Source organism: Epinephelus fuscoguttatus, linkage group LG17 (assembly GCF_011397635.1).
Source record: "Epinephelus fuscoguttatus linkage group LG17, E.fuscoguttatus.final_Chr_v1".
Taxonomy (NCBI): Eukaryota; Metazoa; Chordata; class Actinopteri; order Perciformes; family Serranidae; genus Epinephelus; species Epinephelus fuscoguttatus.
The window spans coordinates 1,393,564-1,417,581 of NC_064768.1; the positions used below are offsets into that span (position 1 = coordinate 1,393,564).

The following is a 24,018-nucleotide window of genomic DNA, read 5'->3' on the forward strand; positions in this document are numbered from 1 at the left end:
GGTATCCTACGCTGCCCTCACCAAGAAGCTGAGCCTTGCCTGTGGGGTTTGCCAGATGTCCCTCCAGGTTATGACCTTGTGGATGGTGTCATCCCACCGAGTCCACGCCCCATTTGCCCTGGGACACGGCCTTGATGAGGTAGCGCTCCTGCTCCACCCGTGACACTTCCTCCATGATCATGGTCTTCCTCTCCTTCCTGGAGGCTTTGGACCAGAACTTGACTGGTTCTCCCCAGTCGAACCCAGCCCGGCCTTCCTGCGCTCTTCCCATGACCTCCTTATGCTTCAGCCTGCTGATAGCTTGGTCCACCTCTACCTGGGCCCTCCACTTGCGCCCTGTTCGGACATCCGCTGCTGCGCCCCTTACAGCCTGGTCCCTGGATTCCTTCAGCTCGACGACAAGACAAGCCTTCTCCAGCTTGTACCCCGTGCTTACGGACTTCAGTGGGAGCTGACGACTGTTCTTGCCAAAGAGACCTGTGTCTGAGAAGCAGAGAGGGAGGCCTAACCACTTCGTGATGTAGGTGTTGGCAATGCCATCCAGCCTGCTGGCCCAGGTCAATGGAATTTCACACACCTTCAGAGGTCACATCACATGCTGGAACTAGGGCTGTAGTCAACCAAATAAAATCTTGGTTGACTAAAGTTGCACATAATCTTCAACTAATCGATTAGTCGTGGGGAAAAACAAAATCTGCACGTTATTTTTACTTCTGCGGTGGTGTGTCTGTGTCACTTTGCAGTTACACCTCCAAAACACTAGTTGGCGGTGGAGGACTGTGTTAAGTACTGTAAAGTTTAGTTCAAATCAAACTTTATTTATATAGTTGATTCAAAACACACATTAAACATGGCTTAATAGAGACAACTTCAAACACAAGTACACAAATTGGCTTTACTATAAATCGCAGAACTGACAGACAAACACATGTCTTTATCTGGACACATTTCCCCCACCAATACAACATGCTAACGTTATTAGCACAAGTCTATGGCGTTTTACATTGCATAAATTAGCCTAGTGTCTAGTAATCTTTTCCTCTTCTCATATGAAACCAGGGACAACAGCAACATTCAACAAAGGTAACGGCACACAATGTGGCTCCATTACAACTCACAACATTCACCGACAAAACAACTGTCTTATACTAAACACGTTTTCCAAGCAAATACAACATACTAATGTTATTACTGCCAGCCTATGGCATTTTACATGGTATACATTAGCCTAGCGACGAGCTCAATTTTACGCTTTTCTGTATTGTAAATCACTGTGCAGCACTTTGATAAACTTTTGTTTTTAAAATGTGCTATATAAATAAGGTGGATTGGATTGGATTGGATATGAAACCAGGATAAATCACACGCACGACTTAAAATGCTATTTTGGTGGAGGCTTTACTGTCTTCACAATTTATTGTTTCTTAACTGTGAAATACAAGTAAATACAAGCTTCGTTTCCACTGAGGGAAATGGTGTTGGTACACAGAAACTGACGGGAGGTCTGCATCACTGCAATGCTGAGCGTTAGGGTGGGCAAGTCCAACTTTCTGTCAACAAAGGGGGTATTTTGAAAACACCCCCATTTTCACAGGTGACTTAGCCTGTCCCCCTGCTGCCGGAAATAATGGATTAATCCTGGTAAGCTATTGATGTAGTACTTTTCTCCTTATGAAAGTAAGGCGATTATTCGACTAATGAGAATTTGGTCGGATGAGAGCATAGCGACCAAATAATCGACTAGTCGACCAGGAGACTACAGCCCTAGCTGGAACAGTGTGAACTGGTAGCACCACAGCTTCAGTTTCCCGGGGAGTTGGCTGCTGTCAATCCTTGTCAGGCCATGAGTCAGCTGCCTCTGCACCACCCTCCTCATCTGTTTGTCGGAGAGGTCAAAAGTGTACTCCCTGCCCAAACTTCTGATTGGCTGCTCTGCCAGAAGTGGGATCTTTTCTTCTCCTGCCATGAACACTGTCCTGTCGCTCTTCACCCCTTTCTTGATCGAGAGACTTTGCAGGCTTGATGTTCATTTGTGCCCACCCTGTGAGGTCATCTAGGCTCCCCAGATGGTAACCTCTGACTTGCCCTGCTCCACTGAGGATGATCTCAATACGTACATAGAGACCCTGAAAAAGAGGGTGGATCATGGGGAGTACCACCAGTTGGTCCAGGAGCTTTGCCTCCATGATGGTCATTTCCAGGCATATTTTAGGAAACACAGGGCAGTTTGACAACAAGCTGTCTGTTGTTGGGCTGTATACAGCAATTGCTGCCACAGGTTTCTCCTTCCTTGTTTACCAACTGTAAACTTGTTGTCAGGACTACCACAGAAAGCCCGCCTCTCAAATCATCCCATTGGACAATGGGAAATAAGTAGAGACGATATGGGGTGCATAACAAACAAGTTGTTTCAACTTGAGGAGTTCAAAGTGCTTAAGCAAAAACACCAGGTGCCTAGAACGCAGAAATGTGAGGCGCACAGCAATGCAAAAACAGCGAGCAAAAAGCTGCATTCTTAGTGAAAGCAATTTCAAAAAGCTGCCTCCAGCTGCTAAAATGCTTTCTGTGTGATCAATCAATCAATCAATCAATCAATCAATTTTATTTATAAAGCCCAATATCACAAATAACAATTTGCATCAGAGGGCTTTACAGCATATGACATCCCTCTGTCCTTTGGACCCTCACAGCAGACTTCCCCCCAAAAAAACTTTTAACGGGGAAAAAATGGTGCAGCAACTGAGGAGGGATCCCTCTTCCAGGACCAACAGACGTGCAATAGATGTCGTACAGAACAGATCAACATGATAAATTAACAGTAATCCGTATGACAAAATGAGAGAGAGAGAGAGAGAGAGAGAGAGAGAGAGAGAGAGAGAGGACATACATTAATTTAAGTAATAATATTACAATAATAATTACGGCTATTGTGGAACAACATGTTGTATATATTAATGTATGACAGTGTATGTATGTGACAATAATCATATATATGTATATATATAATGACAGTAGAAGTATGACTAATGATAACAGCAGCAGTAGGAGGCATCAGGCAGGACCACGGCAGCAGCACAACCACACACGTCACACCATTCAGGCACCGCTGAGATATGAGTTAACCTGCGAGACAGTGGTGAACAAAGGCTCTGGAGAAGAAGCCGAGTTAGTGACATGCAGTAGAGCCGAGTTAGCGAGATGCAGTAACAGGACATGAGTGTTAGCAAGAGAGAGAGAGAGAGAGAGAGAGAGAGAGAGAGAGAGAGAACCCTGTAACCCAGGACATGTTCATGTGAAAGAATGTCTCTATAGCCTGGACATTGAACTGCTAGCTGTGGAAATGCGTCCATACTGCCTACAGTCGCAAAGCTCCAAACTCAGCACCAAATGCTTTTGTAGTTATTACTGTGGATTTCAATCATGCCACACTGGACAAAACACTTCCAACATTTCGTCAGTATGTTGACTGCCCCACTTGAGACAATAGCACACTGGACCTTCTGTATGCAACCAAGGATGCATGCAGTGTCACATCTCGCTAACTGAATGGCAACACCCATGTTAGAAGCGTTGTCTGTTACAACCACAATCCTCCATTCTTCACCTAAGTTATCTTAGGAGGTCTGAAATGTTTGCACCGGTGTGACTTTCGTGTAGTGCTCTAGAACATGAGACAGCAGTCGCCAGTCCTCTGTGAGATAATGTGCTGTTGTAGTCACATATGAATTCACTGACCTTGAAGTCCAGGTGTCACAAGTTAATGCCACCCTTCCTGGTGTACTCAAAGATTCCTCAACTTTATACTTCACTTCTCTGTAGAGCTTGGGTCCGGCTGTGTGGGTGAAAGAACATCTGGATGGTAGGGCTGGGCAGTATGACAAAATTTTCATATCACGTTTTTAAAAAAAAATCATATCAGTTTCACAGTGTTTGATGGTATTTTGCTCTGGTTCGGCCCACTTGACATGCTGCTGTGTTGTGCTATGGCCTATTCAAGTGCTGGAATTTGTTATTTACGTGACAATGCCTGAATGCAACACAGGTTCCGCTTCATTTGTGCCTTGCTCGGTTATAATTGTTTGAGACTTGGGTCGGCTTCGGTCAGGAAAGTTCGGTCACTCTAGTGTGCTCACCTGTGTGTGTGTGTGTGCGCACGTGTGTGTGTATGTGTGTGTGTGTGTGCGCGCGCGCATCAGGGCGAAACTCCGCCGTGCGCAATACAGAGAGCAGAGGAGAATTGTAAACGTGTGACCTTGTAGAGACTGAAGTGACATGCCGTCATGTAAATAAGATAAATAACATAAGGCTACTTAATTTGTTTAATAAAAGGACAAGGTATAGACCTATTCTATCCACCTTATTTTTCACGGAAACACGGAGGCAAAACAGAACGCAACCAGCTTCCGTTTTTTTGTGCGACACTTCCGGTCCAGCACTCTTACCACTGTGTAAATGGGAATCGCCTTGTTGTTTACCTTGCTGAGTTTAGCTATATATATGTATATATCACATTTTTCACGTCACTATATCACCGTTTAGACTAATCTGATGTTTGTAAAGTATATAAACACAATGACGTAGATCGTAGATTAGCTGGGCTAACCGTTAGCTGTTAGCCGTTAGCCGTGTCTGTAATAACTCACTAAACTCACAAAGTGGCCCGTGAAAAAAATATTTTCTCCAGCGGATGTCTTAGTTACAACATGATTGAGCTAATTGGAGTAGTTTCATGTCATATCCGACAATGGGAGGCTTTTAACGGATGACGATCCTGATATTAGCTTTGCTGCTAGTGTTAATGTTAGCTGTCCCTGTCAGCTGCAGCCACTGATGCTTTCTAGACATCGTGATTTCCCAAAACTGAATAAGTACCACACATAGCAACACAAAAAAACTGCTTTGCTAGCTCAATCATGTTGTAACGGCTGGATGGTTGATGCATACATGCTGATTCGGGTGCTATCAGAGCCGATCCGCACATCACTATGGTTTAATGATTAACTCAGTCAATTAAAACAACCCGTCCTGTGTTAGGAGTGTATGTCGCTGACAGAAAGAAAGAAAGAAAAGGGAAAAAAGATAGAAAAGCAGCGTACACCTCACATATTTATTTCTCACAGTTGCGCACACGTTTGGCTGGCATGCAGAAGCACCGTCTGTGTGTCGAGGGTGCAAGCCGCAGCTTCAGCTGCTCAGGTAGAGAGGCTGTGTAGCCTGGTGTTTTTTCGCTGATTCGGTTCTGCAGGTTCTCTGCTGGTACACTGGAGACGGGGATCAAGCAGTTTGTCTCACTCGGGATAGATTGTGCTTTTTTGGTTCATAGTTTATGATTGACGTGCAATTTATTCGCATTTAGAGGGAATAAATTTCCATTATAACGGAAACGTGGGCACAGTTATCTATACAAAATACACAGACTAACTAACTAACTAACTGATTGACTAACATAAACAACTGAAAATTGAAAAAAATTAGCTTGTACCGTTAGCTCCGGTAAGGGAACGCATGAGGGAAAGCAGCTGACCGGAAGTCACGCACAGAAGAATGGAAGTTGATCACTATTTACTTCCGTGTTTGAAAATAAGGTGGATAGGCCTGGATATGAAGTGTCCATAGTGCCAAATAATATAGTTTCTAAAGAGCAAAGACGGAAAAAAAAAGAAATCAGCAGCAGTGGTCATATTTCCACTGCGATTTGCATATAGGGGAAACACTGCTCTTTTTGGTATGAGTACTTCTGGGTCATCGTGTTATTCTTCAGCAACGTGTACAGTTGCTTCGCTTTCAGGACTCTCTCCGGCAGCCATTCTTGCCTCTAATTGGGACACAGCTGCTCTCACTCTCACCAGCTCTAGCACGCCTGTGGTATGCAGCGCTGAAATGGGTCACCGCTGAAACACTTTCCCGCCGCGCACATTCTGGACATTGTTTGGGCTGTTCACCGGTATTGCAGTATATGCAAAATTCATAATATAACGAAAATAGATACTGTTTTTTGGTATGAACCGGTATACTGCCCAGCCCTACTGGATGGAGTCACATACCTGGGTTCTAGGGTTGGGAACGATTAACCGATACAACCGGATATCCGGTTTGACAAGCGAGAGATTTGGCTACGTCGGTAGCAGCCTCCTCAATCGATACGAGTCAGCCAAGAATCCTTAGATGAATCGATTGTAGAGTCATGGATTCGGGTATCGCAAGACTTGCAATCGGTTGACTGGCTTTAACAGTTTGCATCTCTAAAACAACGTGAGAGCCGGTGGCATGCTCCGGACCGTAGCAGGCATTAACGATAATGGATGTAAACATCAGCGCTAGCTTGACCGGTGGAGATGAGGAACAGAAGCTAATGCTGGTTGGATAAACCAGGGAGCAGCCAAGCTGCAGCATAAACTAAAGGCGAATCCTGTCGGTTGTGGGTTGAACGGGGGGTCACAGACACAGACAGAAATACATATTCCTGTCAAATGCGGCGGCCATAGTGCTCCGCGGCGCAAGATAATGGCTTACCGACGACCAAAAAGCTCGGTCCAAGAAGTCTTTGTCGGTGTCATGACTGCCCAGAAATACCTGAACAGCCAAGTTGTAGCAGCACACAGGTATGTGGCGTGTCAGAGGAGAAACGAGCCGTTCACATTTCCACAAACCTCAGCGCACTTTAGGGACTGTTCTTTACTTTTCAGAGTAGGAGGGTGGCTGGTTGATTTTTATTTTATTTATTTATTTTATTTTGATCCCCCCTATGTTAATAAGTATGAATAAGTCAATAGGTAATTTATTCCATTGAAATATCAGTGATGTATTATAGAAAAGTGATTTATCTTTTTATAAATGACAAACACAGAGTGTAGCAAACACAGAGAAATAGTCTGACATGCTGTCAGTGATAAGCTGCTAGTCATCACAGTCCATGATATCAACTAATAACAGGAGATGTCAGATTCTGCCCCTACATTGCATGTTATTATTTTATTCTGCTTTATGTTTATATTGTACAGCGTTATAATAAACTTTATTCCAGACTCAAGTCCATATAAGATACATACAAAAACACAGACAATACCATAAAAACAACACAACAAGTAGGTTTAAAACACTTAAATTTTACTTAAAGTTCACTTCACTTAAAGTTTAAAACTTCTTCTCATTTTTATATTGATCCCATCCAACAAAATGATGTTCATTCAGCAAGACTTTTTTTGGTCCGTGTCTAAAAATAAATACATTTGACATGTGATTTTGTTGTTGTTTGTCTTTTTATTTTATTTTTGCCAGTGCCATACAGCAACAATGCTTGGGGATGTGATTTTTTACAAATTTGAAAATACTGTAAGAATGTCACTTTTATAGAATTGGCTTCTTTATTTTATAATGTATGATTAATGTCTACATCAACAAATGTTAACCACAGAATCGTATTGAATCGAATCGTCCTACACTGTATCGAATCGTATCGAATCGTTCTGTATTAAAAATATATCATTTTTGAATCGCATCGTAACCTGTGTATCTAGATACGTATCGAATCGTCTATCACAGAGAGATTCCCAACCCTACTGGGTTCCAGTGTTTTTGGCATGTAACAAAAGCCTTAATTTTCAACAATGTTGTATGGACGCAGATCTTTGCACATGAAGTAGGTGATGTGCTGTATTATTTTCTTAACTCTCTCAGAGTTGGATGGTAGTTTGTCAAGCTAAGTGTGTCCAGTGTTGGGTGTAGATTTTTTTGGCAGAGCGGGTTTAGCGTTGGCTTGGCTGTCAGCGGCTAACACTATCTCTGGATGGTGTGTGAGGTGAACCCTCATGTTCGTGGTTTTCCCAGGGTATTTCATAAAGTCCAGATGTTTGATTTAAACGCCAATGGCGCATTTCTGATTTCTTTCTCCAGTGTCTCATCTTTATTTCCTGCCAAATCCCGCTGACTGAGACCTCTGCTGACTTTGCCAAGAAAGAAAAAAACCTCAGCACCATCAAGTGGAGTTAAAATGCTATTTTTGTTGTTATTCTAATAGCAAAAGTTGTATTAAAATGTGTATTTGCAAAAAATAATAAAAATAATAATGTATATAATAAAAGATTAATTCTTGGCATCCGTATATCGATACAATATCGCCACACGAAATATAAAATACTTTGCTGTATCAATTTTTTCCCCCACCCCTAATTAAAACACTCAAGAATAAACTTGATTTGCATGGAGGTGCTCTGGTTGATGGTTGTTAACTGTTCCAGATACCTTTCAATAATGGCTGTCAAAATCACACCCACTTTCATTATTTCTGTCACAGCCTCTTCACAGTCACAGTAATTAAAGATGTTGTTGAATTCCTGCTGTGGTGTTGTGGCAGGTCAATGAGTCCAGCCCAGGCAGACCTGATGTTCCTGGAGAATGCCAAGAAACTCTCCATGTACGGAGTGGACCTCCACCAGGCCAAGGTGAGCACAGGAGCTACAGTTCTTTAGCTTCTCTGCTAGTCAGCTGCTCCTAACTGCTTACTGCTTGAGAAAAGTTCCTTGTCAAAGTCAACCTTGTTTTCCAATGGTGACTGCAAAATCCAAGAATGCTTCATAGATCAAGTATAACAGATAATACGTTTAAAGACATATTTCACCGCAGTAAACTGGGCTCTCTGTGCAGCTGCCATGTAGCACCAATTTTAAATACTTGGAAATCGGTGCTTCATGACCAGACAAAACAGAGAAAAAGGGCTGTGGGATTCACTTCAGCTCAAGGGGTAGAAAACCTACAGCTATCATGAATGCACTGCATCGCACCTGACCAAAAAATGCTCCAACTGGTTGGTGGCGCAGTGCAAGCTCATCTGTTTTGACACGGGACACAATATGGTGACTGGCTGGTAACAAACAATCTTGAATTACAGTTAAAAAGTAACCTAAAATATATTCTTAAAAGCATTTGAGGAAATTGAAATAGGCAATGCAGGAACAGTGTCTTTGTTTATATTTGATCAGCACTTCTTAGTTTTACCATTTGATTTGAGTTTGGTTTGAATTTCCCTGTGCCTGTGGTTGTAGGCATAAAATTGTGGAAGTACAATCACACACTTTACACACACTTCCTACATTGTTATAATACAAAGCTGGTTGAAAATCGGCAAAGTATTCGGCAATGTATTAATCTGGGTGTGACTGTGACTTTGCCATCTGACGGTCCATGAAAACAAACAGCATAGATGCGTATAGAAAAACCATAAAGTGATTGCAGCTTTGTGTCTGTTATTCTTAATGCCATGCATCAGTGAACCTTGCATGCCTGGCCTGAACAGCAGTGAGACATGTGACTTGTGAGGTCTTACAGCCAAAAATCAGGTCAATGTGTTTGCGTCAGAGCAGGGATTTAACTAAATATGGGGGGAGGACTTGTACCTGTCTATACTGCCCCCCTGTGGATGATGGTGAGTACTACAAGGAAGCTGCATCATAAAACAGCTAACTGCTGAGGGTGCAAATACAGCAGAGTACAACTTCTCTCTTTCCATGGATTATCAGTGGTAGTAGTGCATACAGTAGGAAACATTTTAAACACATGCGCTGTGCTGATTTCTAAGTCATCACTCCTCAAGGTGGGATCTGTTGCAAAGCAAGATTTTATTAGTATTAACAACTATCACATCTGGAAAAGCAATAAAATGATAATGTTAAAAGTAAATTTGGATCTAAATACAGTATTGAATCAGCTTATGCATTGAATGCATTAAATGCACTGAAGTGTAAAAACTTAACTAAACTACTTTTATTAGTTGTAAATAACAAAAGTTCCAACGTTTAAGTTGGATCTGAAATTGCCTTTTGTTGGCTGATGAGGCAGAAACGGTTTAAAAATACACCATGGGAAATGTTCCAAAAAAACCCAACAAAGTGTAGACTCCTTCACTGTAATCACTTATGGCCCACTCTCAGTGTGTGGTGGTGTATTTATCTGCACAAACTGCCCTCTGCTGGATTTTTTTTCTTTTCTTCTTAATTTGCTGTATTGATGATGTTTCTGTTTACAGTGTGCAGGTGAGGTCGAGACTTTAAAAAAGGTAGCGACCAGGTGCCAGATTGTAAGCAGCATGCATTCAAGAGGAAGCTATGAAAATTGTGGACACAGCATTAGAAAACCAGGGATAAAGCAAATGAGAGCTAATCTGGGCTGTTGGCTTTTACTTTCACTTTTACTGGTGATATTATTTCAAACATTAATTACAATTCTTGCATAATATAACTTTGAATGGCAGCCTAATTAATATGCACAACCTCTAGATGCAGCATTTGACTAAGGTAGTGTTATAAAATTACAACTCACAAGGTTCACTGACAAATTACTTGTCTTTTACTACACACCTTCCCCCACAAATACAACATGCTAACTTTATTAGCACAGGGCTATGGCATTTACATTGTTTAAAGTAGCCTGGCGGCTAGCAGAGCTTTTATTTATTCTCATGAAGCTAGGATAAATCACACACAACACTTGAAATGCAGGTCTGCTGTCACTTTCCTCCCAAGTAACAGCGCTGTAGTTAACCTCTTCGATTTAGGTTCATCCACAGGTCTGTGGTGATTCCCACACTCCAAAATAGTGCTTTGCTGTCTTTGTTGATGCAGTTACCTACTGACATCCTGACATCAGTCTGATAAGCTGCACCTGGGTGCTCAGCTCGTAGGTGGTAGCTCGAACTCAAAGTACTTCAGTGATATTTTAATTCCATTTGGCACAATGTGCATATTACTTTTGACTTGACAACTGATCCCACTGTGAGTTTTTCAAAGTGAAAGGAGCCATTTAGAAGTGCAGTAGTGTCTTATTTTTCATCACTGTGGCAATAGGAAGCACACTGCCACAGCTTGACTACAAATAAGGATGCATCGAAAAAACAAACTAGCAGCACGGCATTAATGCAATTGAAAACAAAATAACCCATTATGTGCAGAATTAATTGCAACCTGATTAGCGTGTTAACACTGACAGATCTATCTTTTCTGCTTTAAGACACTGGGAGTGTGTCCGCTGAATGCATTGAAGCCCAGCCCACTTACGGGAAAGCTGCAGTCTCTCTTAATTGTAGCACTACAATGGATGCTCCATCTAGCAGCTGTATTGGACTTGTACAGCCAGACATGTTTGAGCCACCACAGCCAGAATCAAAATCGGAGCCAGAGGACACTGACCTGCCTAAAAATCAAGCTAGTTTTTCTCAGTCTGCTACAGAATAGTAATTTATATTATATATTTTCAAGAAACAACAAAACCCAATGGCTCTAATTCTTAAATAGTGTACGGGCAGGGCTTATGCTAAGGGTTGCTTCACTGCATCATTGAGCATGCTTTTAGTCCCGCCCAAAAAACACCCTGGACACAAAAATGGTGAAAAACAGTTTAACTGTCTAAGGGGCTGTGCACATGCCACGTCTTTAACTGCCTGGAAACGCAAGGTCGGGCGCTGGGTGCTACTCTTGTGCCTTTTCTGTGCAAGCTTTCAAGAGCATGGCAGCAGGTTGGGTGTGAGGTTGCTAAGCAACCTTAACAAAAACTACAGCGGGTAAAATAAATATTGAACACGTCACCATTTTTCTCAGTAACTATATTTCTAAAGGTGCTATTGTCATGAAATTTTCACCAGATGTCGGTAACAACCCATGCAATCCACACATGCAAAGAAATCAAACCATAGATGTCCATAAATTAAGTTGTGTGTAATAATGTGAAATGACAGTAATGTGAAATCAGAAGAGTTGTCCAAGAGCCAAGGACCACTTGTGGAGAGCTTCAGAAAGACCTAGAATTAGCAGGCACAATTGTTTCAAAGAAAACAATAAGTAATGCACTCAACCGCCATGGCCTGTATGCAAGCTCACCACGCAAGACTCCATTGCTGAAGAAAAAGCATGTTGAAGCACGTTTAAAGTTTGCTGCACAACATTTAGACAAGCCTGTGAAATACTGGAAGAATATAGTCTGGTCAGATGAGACCAAAATTGAACTCTTTGGATGCCATAATACACACCATGTTTGGAGGTCAAATGGCACTGCACATCACCCCAAAAACACCATACCAACAGTGAAGTTTGGAGGTGGGAACATCATGGTGTGGGGCTGTTTTTCAGCATACGGCACTGGCAAACTTCATATAATTGAAGGAAGGATGAATGGAAAAATGTACCGAGACATTCTTGATAAAAATCTGCTGCCATCTAGCAGGATGATGAAGATGAAACGAGGGTGGACATTTCAGCAAGACAATGATCCCAAACACACAGCCAAGGAAACTCTCAATTGGTTTCAGAGAAAGAAAATAAAGCTGCTAGAATGGCCCAGCCAATCACCTGACTTGAATCCAATAGAAAATCTGTGGAAAGAACTAAAGATCAGAGTTCACAGAAGAGGCCCACGGAAACTTCAAGATTTGAAGACTGTTTGTGCGGAAGAATGGGCCAAAATCACACCTGAGCAATGTATGCGACTAGTTTCTCCATACAGGAGGCGTCTTGAAGCTGTCATTACCAACAAAGGCTTTTGTACGAAGTATTAAATAAATTTCAGTAAGCGTGTTCAATACTTTTTCCCTGTGTCATTCCATTTCATTACACATAACTTTAATTTCTGAAATTATTTATTTTGGTTTCTTTGCATGCGTGGATTGCATGGGTTGTTACCGACATCTGGTGAAAATTTCATGACAATAGCACCTTTAGAAATATATTTACTGAGAAAAATGGTGATGTGTTCAATATTTATTTTACCCGCTGTATATCATAGCCTGTTTACCTGAAATCCTGAGTGCAGAGCTTATCTTCCTCCCGGCGCTGATTATGTGAAGGCCTGCTTTCCGAGAGACAGATGTAAAGCTCTGGCAGCCCTGCAATAAAATGATCAACTTGTTCTCCATGCTTACCAGAGACTTATATCTACCAGTCAAGTGAAAGATATCTGCCGGCTGTGACTGTTTGGTCCTTGTCAGATGATGTGCATTGCATGCTGCTACATTCCAAAAGCTGAACTCTACCTGCCCTGAAAATTACTGTATGTGCTCAGAAACATGCGGCACTTTGACAGCGTTGCTTTGGTGTGTGAGCGCTCCTGCCACGCATCTACTTTGGGGGTGCAAAAAACGCAGCATGTGTACAGCCCTTAATTCCACTATTCAGTACTATATAGTTCCCAGTCTTTTTACATGTTCTCAACAAGTGTTTTGATGTAAGTCTAATATTTTACTTTACCCTGACTTGAAATTGCCTGTAGGTGTGAATGTAAGCGTGAATGGTTGTAATAAAAAAGCAAAAGATGATTTGTTGTTGCCCTTTAGAAATCACTGATTATTAGACTTATTAGTCCAGACTGAAACTGGACAGCACCAGACACGAAGGCCACCTTTTTAGGTGATGACCAATGCTTTCGTTCATACCAGAGTTTGATGGACAGCTTTTAACATCAGCCCAAATGAACAGAACCAAATAGGCACACACCAAACACACACCACGTCTTTGAACCAAGTCAAACAAAGTAGGTATAAAAGTACCCTAAAATAACATTTAGGCCTACTATCACAAAATAAAGTAGTTGGTCTGCTTTGCTTTCACACCTCAAATGCACTGTAGCGGTCTTCTTGGAAGTGGAGACAGAGCCTCCTCTTCAGCTGGTTTCAGTGTACTTGTTTAGTTGGTTTGACTGACAGTTTTCACGCCAGGTGAAGGAACCAAAACAAACAGCTTAGGCGTGAAAGCAACCTTAGTGCGATGGAATCTGTGTTGCAAGGCAATGCTTTATTTGATGCATGTTCTTGAAGCCTTAGCACACACCAAATCATCATACAGACAGAAGAAGGTTGAAAGATACAGTAGCCAGAATGTGACAATGCATCCAGGGAGGAAATGTGGAAAAGCTGTTTTTATTTTCTTTCTGAAGTCATCCTGCAATGACATGTGTTGCCCCTCTCCACCACTATGATCAAAAACATTAATTCATTAATTGACTGATGTTGTTTGCTTGTGGTGGAACGCAACTTATGTCACTTCTTGAATTGTCACCCATTTAAGGTCTCCTTTATCTTTGCTGTTCATTTCAGGTTCCCTTAAAATGTTTTAGCTTTCTGAAGTCTGCATATTCTATTGACATTGAATGGATATCTTTCTGTCTCTGGGTGTCTCTGTCAGGATCTCGATGGTGTCGACATCATGCTGGGGGTTTGCTCTAGTGGCCTTATGGTTTACAAGGACAAACTGAGGATCAACCGTTTCCCCTGGCCCAAAGTCCTCAAGGTCTCGTACAAACGCAGCAGCTTCTTTATCAAAATAAGACCATCCGAGGTACAGAATATTTTCATATCAACAAATATTCCTCTCCCTGTTACATTTGTAGTTCACTGTCTAACATTATAATTTATTTAGTCATCTATTTAGCAGCATTGTGTTTCTTGTTTTAACAGGTGGAACAGTATGAGAGTGCAATTGGCTTTAAACTGCCCAATTACAAGGCAGCCAAGAAGCTTTGGAAAGTGTGTGTAGAACATCACACTTTTTTCAGGTAGGGTATTGTATTCTTTAGGTCAGCATGCTCATGTGGCTGTGCAGTGTTTTCAATGAAGGAAATGTGGACATTTTGCTAAATATGTTTGCTTGCTACCTGACCCAGAGTCAGATCAGAGGGTCAGTATCAGTGATCTTTGTCTACAGGCTGACCTCCACTGAGATGGCGACCACTCCTAGGAAGTTCCTGGCATTGGGCTCTAAGTTTCGCTACAGTGGTCGGACTCAGGCTCAGACCAGACAGGCAAGCTCTCTGATTGACAGGCCAGCTCCTCTGTTCCAGCGCTCCTCCAGCAAGAGAAACTCACGCAGCCTGGATGGAGGTACACCTGTTGTTTGGGTTGTAGGCATCTGTGTGTGTGTGTGTGTGTGTGTGTGTGTGTGTGTGTGTGTGTGTGTGTGTGTGTGTGTGTGTGTGTGTTACAATGCTGGTTACTGTGGTATTGGCTGACAATTAAGAGCACTTGTGTTCGTCTTTTTTTAATAATGTACACATCATGACTACCACATGTATCTTGTGTTCCTTTATAGTGTTGGTTGCAGTGGTTACCAACTCTGCCAGGATGCTCAGTTGGGGAGTGGACAGCATCTTTGTCTGTCATGTGGGATGCAGGAGTTCATTTCCCTGACTGGGGGAGTTGAGTTTTATAGCAGTTGCTGATTATGTAGCAGTTGTTTCTGCTCAACAGAATGGAGAGCAAGTTCATTTTATATTCCGCATTTACAGCAATGATGAAATGCATTTAGCCATCATTATTAACAATGCATTACCTGCAGGAAATGCATTTTTTAGTTTTTATTGTGGTTCTTTGAGTTGGATACCCTGTGCTTGCCCTTTCTCAGGATGGAACTTATGTCACTTTGGAGACTGTGTGCTGTATGTGCAACATTCAGCTTCCACTATGGCTAACAGATTATGAGCTCGGCTCCCACAGACACAGGCTTGTCAGCTCCTCAGTGCCCAGCTTACAGTATACAGAATGGCATGCAGGTAGTCCAGAAGAAAAACTAGTAGGAGAGGAGCACTTATTAAAAGGAGCGACCTGTTTGTACTCCCAGTTAGGACTGATAAAATGTCATGACCTTCCCAGGGAACCTAGAGAGGATCTACCTTGCTCCAGCCCTTGCAGGCAGCTAGTTCAACAGCTACAAGCTCCGGATGGATGCTCCAGATGGATCTACAAAATTTTTAGCATCCAACGTGCTCCACTGCTGTAAAGACTGTGCTTAGAGAGAAGTCTAGCTCCCCTCCAAGTGATTATTCTTCTCTGCTTCAGTCCCTTTTAAGAACCCCAGGTCAGAGGTGCCCCTACTTATTACCTGCATGAGTACCCTTTCCGACTCCTGTGGATGATAAACCAACTGCATGCACTCAGCATCAGCCGTTCAGTACCCCAGCACCGCACAGCAGTTACCCTTCAGCTGACCAAGGCTACAGCCCTGCTAGATATGAGAGGTCAAAGGGAGTAATCAGCATGTGAGGATTCCATAATGGACTTTCTAGAAAAGCTGATGCATGAGCTGCAGATACGAAAGGGCTGTACCACATCATCTACAAAGTCAGAACCCTGTCCATTGGAGCTAGCCATATACCGTTAATATTATGATCAGCTACAGCCAACTCCAGATCGGGCCCACTTTGCTGCATCGGAAATCTGGCAATCCATTCCTTATCTGCACCACAGGCCACGCCCCCTGAGAGCTGGTCTACCTACTCACAGCAACCGATCAAGATGACATCTTCATATTCTACACCCACTACATATCCTCAGCCCGCCATTTACCCTTGGACAACCTATGCTTAGCCAATGCCTGCCGCTCAGCATTGTGCTCCAACATGGCCACTAACTCTGTATTCTCCTCAAGGACACTCACAGCTATCAACACCAGTGGGTCCTGAGAGGAGCTACCAGGGACCAAAGCCAACCATACCAGATTTTGTCCATCAAGACCCTGGAGAATTTGCGTGACACAGGTTTGCCAAGATTGAGGCTAACTCTGCAGTGTTTCATTTACGATGACGAAAGATGTTTGTCAACAACCTTCTTTTCCATGACCAAGAGGGGATGTTGATGAGTTGAGAATACTCTTTGATAATAAAAACTATGATGAAATGTATATTTTGTTTTATAGACAAGATTGGACAAAAATATTAGTGGTGGGCTAACAGACATTGAAAATGTGAAATGAGAGAAGAGTACAGAATGATGAATTATTTTATGAAATGTTTTACAAAAAAGTTTTAAACTAGGAAGCTGAGAACAGTCATGCTTGCAATGGGTAGGTAAACCCCAATAAATAGCTGGAACCAGGATGTTTTGTTAGCCTGAAAAAAGAAATACACCAAAGCATCAGTTGTTGGTGCAAGTTGTGAGCTTTAATTCATCAGTAAATAAGCAGCTGTTTGTGTGACTGTGGATGGTGGAGACGTTGAATGGATTTGTGGACTTTGTTGTGTTGCAGCGGTGGCTGTTTGCAGCGAGCTCCGCTTATTAGCCGCTGAACCACAGCAGAGGGAGCATCACCAGACTTGGCAGGCAGGAGGCTCAGTTATTTGTGAGTGTAGCTGTGCTGTATGTGAACGGTCTAAAATCAGCAGAGGTTTATCTGACAGTAAGTGCAATTTTAAGCCTCCTACAGGTGCAATCTTATGAAGCTCAGCATAAGTTCAATCAGAAAGACTTTCTCTTTGCTCATCCTTTCACATTTCTCTCCATCCCACTCTCACTACTCCCTCAAATCAGCTGACTTTGGGTGTTCACTCTGGTTATCCAGTCAAACTTTGTCATGATCTCTCTCAGCCAATCAGGATGCCACTGCAAAATTTTAAATAAGATCTCTTTTCTGCTGCTGTCAGCCATCATTCTAGGCAGAATCTTAGCGCTGGCAATCGCTCACCTTACCCTTTTTCTTTCAGTTTCTTGTTGATTGTAATAAGCAGATGTGCAATTCCTCAGCAGAAGCGGAATCATCTCTCACTCATCACGTCCTCCCGTTCAGGCAATCTCACCTGTTATAAGTCAGTATTGTCATCGCGCAACTTCGTTCTCTGTTTCCATATTCAGTCTCGATCTCAGTGACGTGTATGGATTCAAGATATGGTCCCAAACTACACGTATGATCTGTTTCTTCCGAACACCTTGCACATGTACACCCAGATTGCCACGCACAGTCCCCGGCTACTCCGGCCAAGCCTTCCGCGCACACTTTGCTTCAGTCCCTGGATATGTCTCAGCCTCTGCCTCGTCAGCATCCTCATCATTGCAGGCCTCAAGTAGCCAACCTCCACATGCAGCCGGCCTCCACTTGCAGCCTGCGTCCACCCCGAACCAGCGCTTTCATTCTGCCTCCAGCCTGTCAGCCCCGGTGCACCCGGATCCCTCATGGCAAGAGAGCCGGCTGTTCAAGCTATCCGATCAACAGCCGCCTGGGCCAACCACTCAGTGGGCTGTCGCTCCCACTGTCTGTCCCTAACCTACTGTTGTTTATTAAATGGCGATGATGTGAAGGTGATGAAGAAGACTCCGATGACACCGTCTTGCTTGCATAAAGAAAAGGTTTATTACAAGAAATACAGCATCTATCAAGCATCTAGAATGCTTGGAGAGGTTCTCGGCCAATGTGAACTGCTCTGAAAAACAGCCCCAAATTACTCCCATTATATATAGACTCGCTGTTTATGTGAAATGTGAGACAAAGTCAAACGGACAACAGAGGGTCACCCTAGTTGGACTTCACCAAACTTTAACCCTGGGCCATAAATATCTTCTTTGACCCTGACCATATATGTTTTTGACCCTGGGCCCCTTACCCTTTATCTGTTCCAAACCTTCAGAGCAAATGATAATACACTACACTACCTAAAACATGAATTAAGCCTAAGGAAAACAAAAGAGACGAATAACGTAACTACCGGGAATCTCCAGCCCAAACTAACACAACAAACTAAAACAACAAAACCTCAGCACCTAAACGAGCATGGGGGAAAAGAACCTGCTTGGGGAGGAAGGGAGGAAGAAAAGGACTCTTCAATACCTGAGTTCCTGTCTGTGTGTTGTGCCAATGCCTTCCCTGTCTCTACACTCCCTGTCCCTCTTATCACCTCCTCCTCTCTCTCTAATCTGCACTCAGGTGCGCACAACACCCCCACCCTAAAAACATGAATTGGGGGAGCGCCACGCACATTATTCATGCATAAACAACTAACATCGTGACAATGTGTCGGCCAGGACATTCTCTCGCCCTTTGATGTGCCTGACCTCCACAATGACAGACTGTAAAAAGAGTGCCCAACGCATGAGCCGCTGATTGGTGCTTTGCATCTGATTATTAAAGACAGATGATTGTGGTCAGTGTAAGCAACAACGGGCACACTAGCAGAGCCGACATAAACCTCAAAATGTTTAAGGGCCAAGATGAGCGCGAGAGCCTCAGAGGTTCTGCAATACCGTTCTCCAGCATATAATTTACCTGCTGTTGTAAACAGAGGCGCTTATCGGGATTGACTCTATACGCATACTGCTTTATTGGCGGAGAGTCCCCCACATTGCTGTCATGTTGCATCACATGGATCTGAGGCGGCACATCTGAAAACAGAATAGAGTGATGTTTTATTACACTGACCACGTCCTCATGTTGAAGCTGAGTCAAATGTGGAAAACACTCATCAAGCTTGAACAACATTTCAGTTATTTAACCGTCCGTGAACAGCAACACTGGATGGGCCAACAACATCCTCCACATCAGACACGGCTAAAATCACCAGTGTCTCCGTGGGATCAACACTGGACAGCGCTCTGGCTACCTGAGCCTCATCAATGCATTCAGCACTGGACAGCGCCAAAACAGTTTTGCCATCTGCACTAACAGAAGACAAAGGGACAGATTCTTTGTCCAGGTAGGGCTTCAATATGTTAACGTGGCACAGTCTACTCCGCCGTCGACAGTCTGGCATAGCAACTATGTTATCCCGCTCACTCACTTTGTCCTGAACTACATAGGGGCTGCTGTAACGGGCCTGCAAAGCTGAACCAGGAACAGGCAACAACACCAACACTTTGTCGCCAGGACTGAAAGATCTGCTTTTAGAATCTCTATCAAACCATCGCTTCATTCTTTTGAGCAACAGACATGTTCTGCTTCGCCAATTCACAAGCACGGTGAAGTTTAACACGAAAATTGCTGACGTAGTCAAGCCAATTCTGTGGCTTGCTATCTCCCAGCCATTTCTCCTGCAAAAGTTTGAGTGGGCCATGCACTGTGTGTGCAAACACCAGCTCTGCTGGACTAAAACCCAGGGACTCTTGAACCACCTCACGAGCAGCAAAAAGGAGGTGACGGCCACCCTCATCCCATTCCTTACTGGACTCCAGACAGTAAGTGATGGAAATGCTCAAGTGTGCCCTGACTCTCTGGGTGATATGCACTCGAAAAACAGTGAGTGATGTCAAGTTGTTTCATCACTTATGCAAAAATTTGCGACATGAAGTTGGATTCCTAATCAGTTTGTATTACTTTAGGCAACCCAAACAAAGAGAAAAACTTCAAAAACGCTTTCATTACAGATGGAGCTGTGATCTTGCGCATGGGAATGGCTTCAGGAAACCGGGTTGCAGAGCACATAATGGTCAAAAGGAACTTGTTCCCAGCTTTCGTGCACTGAAAGGGACCAACACAGTCAACAACTGATGTAAGTCAATTCAATCAATCACTCAGTTTTATTTATAAAGCCCAATATCACAAATCACAATTTGCCTCACAGGGCTTTACAGAATACGACATCCCTCTGTCCTTTGGACCCTCACAGCGGATAAGGAAAAACTCCCCCCAAAAAAACCTTTAACGGGGGAAAAAAATGGTAGAGGCCTCAGGAAGAGCAACTGAGGAGGGATCCCTCTTCCAGGACGGACAGACGTGCAATAGATGTCGTACAGATCAACATAATAAATTAACAGTAATCCGTATGACACAATGAGACAGAGACAGAGAGAGAGACAGAGACAGAGAGAGATGCAGGACAGATGGTAATGACAGTAACTTACAACAACATTAATGAAAGTAATAATATTATAATTAATAATAATATATTAATATCTGATAGTATACATGTGTGACAATAATCATATGTGTATAATAACAGTAGAAGTATGACTAACAGCAGCAGCAGGAGGCATCTGGCAGGACCACGGCAGCAGCACAACTACACACGTCACACTATACAGGCACCGCTGCAATACGAGTTAACCTGAGAGACAATGGAGCACAAAGGTTCCGGAGAAGAAGCCGAGTTAGTGACATCCAGAATGGCCGAGTTAGCAAGATGCAGTAATAGGACACGAGAGAGAGAGAGAGTGAGTGAGTGAGTGAGTGAGTGAGTGAGTGAGAGTGAGAGAGAGAGAGAAGGTGCCCGGTGTATTATAGGGGGTCCTCCAGCAGACTAGGCCTAAGTCAGCCTAACTAGGGGCTGGTACAAGGCAAGCCTGAGCCAGTCCTACCTATATGCTTTATCAAAGAGGAAAGTCTTAAGTCTAGTCTTAAATGTGGAGACGATGTCTGCCTCCCGGACCACAACAGGAAGATGATTCCACAGAAGAGGAGCCTGATAGCTGAAGGCTCTGGCTCCTGATCTACTTTTGGAGACTTTAGGGACCACGAGTAACCCTGCATTCTCAGAGTGCAGTGTTCTGGTGGGATAATATGGCACTATGAGCTCTCTAAGATATGACAGAGCTTGACCATTTAGAGCTTTATAAGTTAACAGTAGAATTTTAAATTCAATTCTGCATTTTACAGGGAGCCAGTGCAGAGAAGCTAAAACAGGAGAAATATGATCTTGTTTCTTAGTTCCTGTTAGTACATGTGCTGCTGCATTCTGAATTAGCTGGAGATTTTTTAAGGACTTAGTAGAGCTACCTGAAAATAGAGAGTTACAGTAATCCAGTCTTGAGGTAACAAAAGCGTGGACCAATTTTTCTGCATCTTTTCGGGTCAGGATAGGCCTACTTTTCGCAATATTACGCAGATGAAAAAATTCAGTCCGTGAGATTTGTTTTAAATGAGAATTAAAAGACAAATCTTGATCGAATGTCACTCCAAGGTTTCTTACGGTAGTGCTAGAGGCCAGAGCAATGCCATCTAGAGAAACTATGTCATCAGATAAAGAGTCTCTGAGTTGTTTGGGGCCAAGAACAATAATTTCAGTTTTGTCTGAATTTAACATCAGGAAATTGGTGCTCATCCAGGTTTTTATGTCTTTAAGGCAATTATGAAGTTTAGTTAATTGATTACTTTCTTCTGGCTTCATAGATAAATACAACTGTGTATCATCAGCATAACAATGGAAATTTACAGAGTGATTTCTAATGATGTTACCTAAAGGAAATATATATAGCGTAAAAAGGATTGGTCCGAGCACAGAACCTTGTGGAACTCCAAAACAAACTTTAGTACGTAAGGATGATTCATTATGAACGTGAGCAAACTGAAAATGATCAAATAAATAAGATTTAAACCAGCTTAGTGCAGAACCTTTTAGGCTAATTAAGTGTTCCAGTCTCTGTAGCAGAATTTGATGGTCAATAGTGTCAAACGCCGCACTAAGATCTAATAAAACAAGTACAGAGACGAGTCCTTTGTCTGAAGCAATCAGAAGGTCATTTGTAATTTTAACTAGTGCTGTCTCAGTGCTGATGCACTCTAAATCCTGACTGAAATTCCTCAAATAAATTATTATCATGGAGAAAATCACACAGCTGGTCTGCGACTACTTTCTCAAGGATCTTTGAAAGAAAGGGAAGATTAGATATTGGTCTATAGTTGGCTAACAACTCTGAATCCAGGGTGGGCTTTTTTAGGAGAAGTTTAATTACAGCTACCTTAAAAGACTGTGGAACATAGCCTGTTTGAAATTGAAACTGGGGAGAAACAATCTAAATATATATTAGGTCTTACAGCTGTGTTTGAGGTTAGATAGGTACTATCTGAGGACAGGAGGTCATGAATTTTGCCTCTAATAGTTAGAATTTTGTCATTAAAAAAGCTCATAAAATCATTACTGCGAAGGGCTAAAGGAATACAAGGCTCAATAGAGCTGTGACTCTCAGTCAGCCTGGCTACAGTGCTGAAAAGAAACCTGGGGTTATTCTTGTTTTCTTCTATTAATGCTGAGTAATAGTTTGCTCTGGCATTGCGGAGGCCCCTCTTATATGTTTTGAAACTGTCTGCCCAGATTAAACGCGATTCTTCCAGTTCGGTTAATCGCCAATTCCTTTCAAATTTTCACAATATTTGTTTTAACTTACGGGTTTGAGAGTTATACCAAGGAGTGAACTTTCTTTGCTTTGTTAACGTCTTTTTAAGAGGAGCTACAGAGTCGAGTGTTGTTCGCAGCAAGCCTACAGCGCTATTGACAAGATGATCAATTCGGGAGAGGTTAAAGTCGGCACGGGAAACCTCTGTTACTGAAGGACTTTGTATTGAATTTAACGTCAGAGTAATCATTTCCTTAAATTTTGCAACAGCACTATCTGATAAACATCTAGTATAGTAACTGTTGCTGAGTGGCGTGTAATCGAGTAAAAAGAAATCAGAAGTAATCAAATAATGATCCGATAGCAAGGGATTCTGTGGAAAGACTGTTAGGTTATCAGTTTCAATTCCATACGTCAGAACTAGATCGAGGGTATGGTTAAAACAGTGAGTGGGTTCATGTATACCCTGACTGAAGCCAATGGAGTCTAATAATGAGATAAATGCGGTAGCCAGGGAGTCATTATCAACGTCGACATGAATGTTAAAATCGCCTACAACAATAACTTTATCTGATTTAAGAACTAAACTGGATAAAAACTCTGAGAATTCAGAAACAGCCTCGAGGAATGTGGGTATTATTATGACTGGGAGGAGTGAATTCATTTAGACTAACATATTCCTCTGGACACAGCCAGGTTTCAGTTAGACTGAGTAAATCAATATGATTATCTGAAATTAATTCGTTTACTGCTTTAGACCTGATATTTAACAGTCCTTATTTAATTCTCCTGTTTTGTCTTTCTTTCACAGAAGAGGTTTTAATTTTTATGAGGTTGTTATGCCCAACTTCTCTTTGTGTAATTTTAGATTTAGATAATTTAGGTGGTCGGGGGACAGAACTCGTTTGTATAAAACTATGAAAACTATGGGTGGGTAATTGCACTAGAAGCTCAGAGAAGCGTATAGGACTGCGACTCTGAGTCCTGATCTCAACTCTGGGTTGTCAGGGATTTGAATTACTAATAAAATTTGCCAGGTTCCTAGAAATGAGAGCAGCTCCATCCAAAGTGGGGTGTAGTGTTGCTTTCATCATTGAAAAGTATGATAAATATCGTCGTCAACGAATCTTTATCACGTGACGAAAACAAGACGAGACGCAACGTAAATGGTGGTCATATGACGATAACTATAATTAAATATATAATGCAATATTACTGACGAATAAAAACGAGAC

General features: G+C 42.4%; 1 protein-coding gene across 16 annotated transcripts in view; it reads left to right on the forward strand.

Moving 5' to 3' along the window:
* Positions 1 to 24,018, forward strand: part of epb41a (erythrocyte membrane protein band 4.1a) — a 337,203-nt gene that overhangs the window by 177,481 nt on the left and 135,704 nt on the right. For all 16 annotated transcript variants that reach the window (XM_049601545.1, XM_049601543.1, XM_049601548.1 and 13 more), the window contains exons 8-11: positions 8,354 to 8,441; positions 14,163 to 14,315; positions 14,435 to 14,532; positions 14,682 to 14,857. In XM_049601545.1, the coding sequence (XP_049457502.1) occupies positions 8,354 to 8,441; positions 14,163 to 14,315; positions 14,435 to 14,532; positions 14,682 to 14,857 (515 nt within the window). The remainder of the gene's footprint in view (positions 1 to 8,353; positions 8,442 to 14,162; positions 14,316 to 14,434; positions 14,533 to 14,681; positions 14,858 to 24,018) is intronic.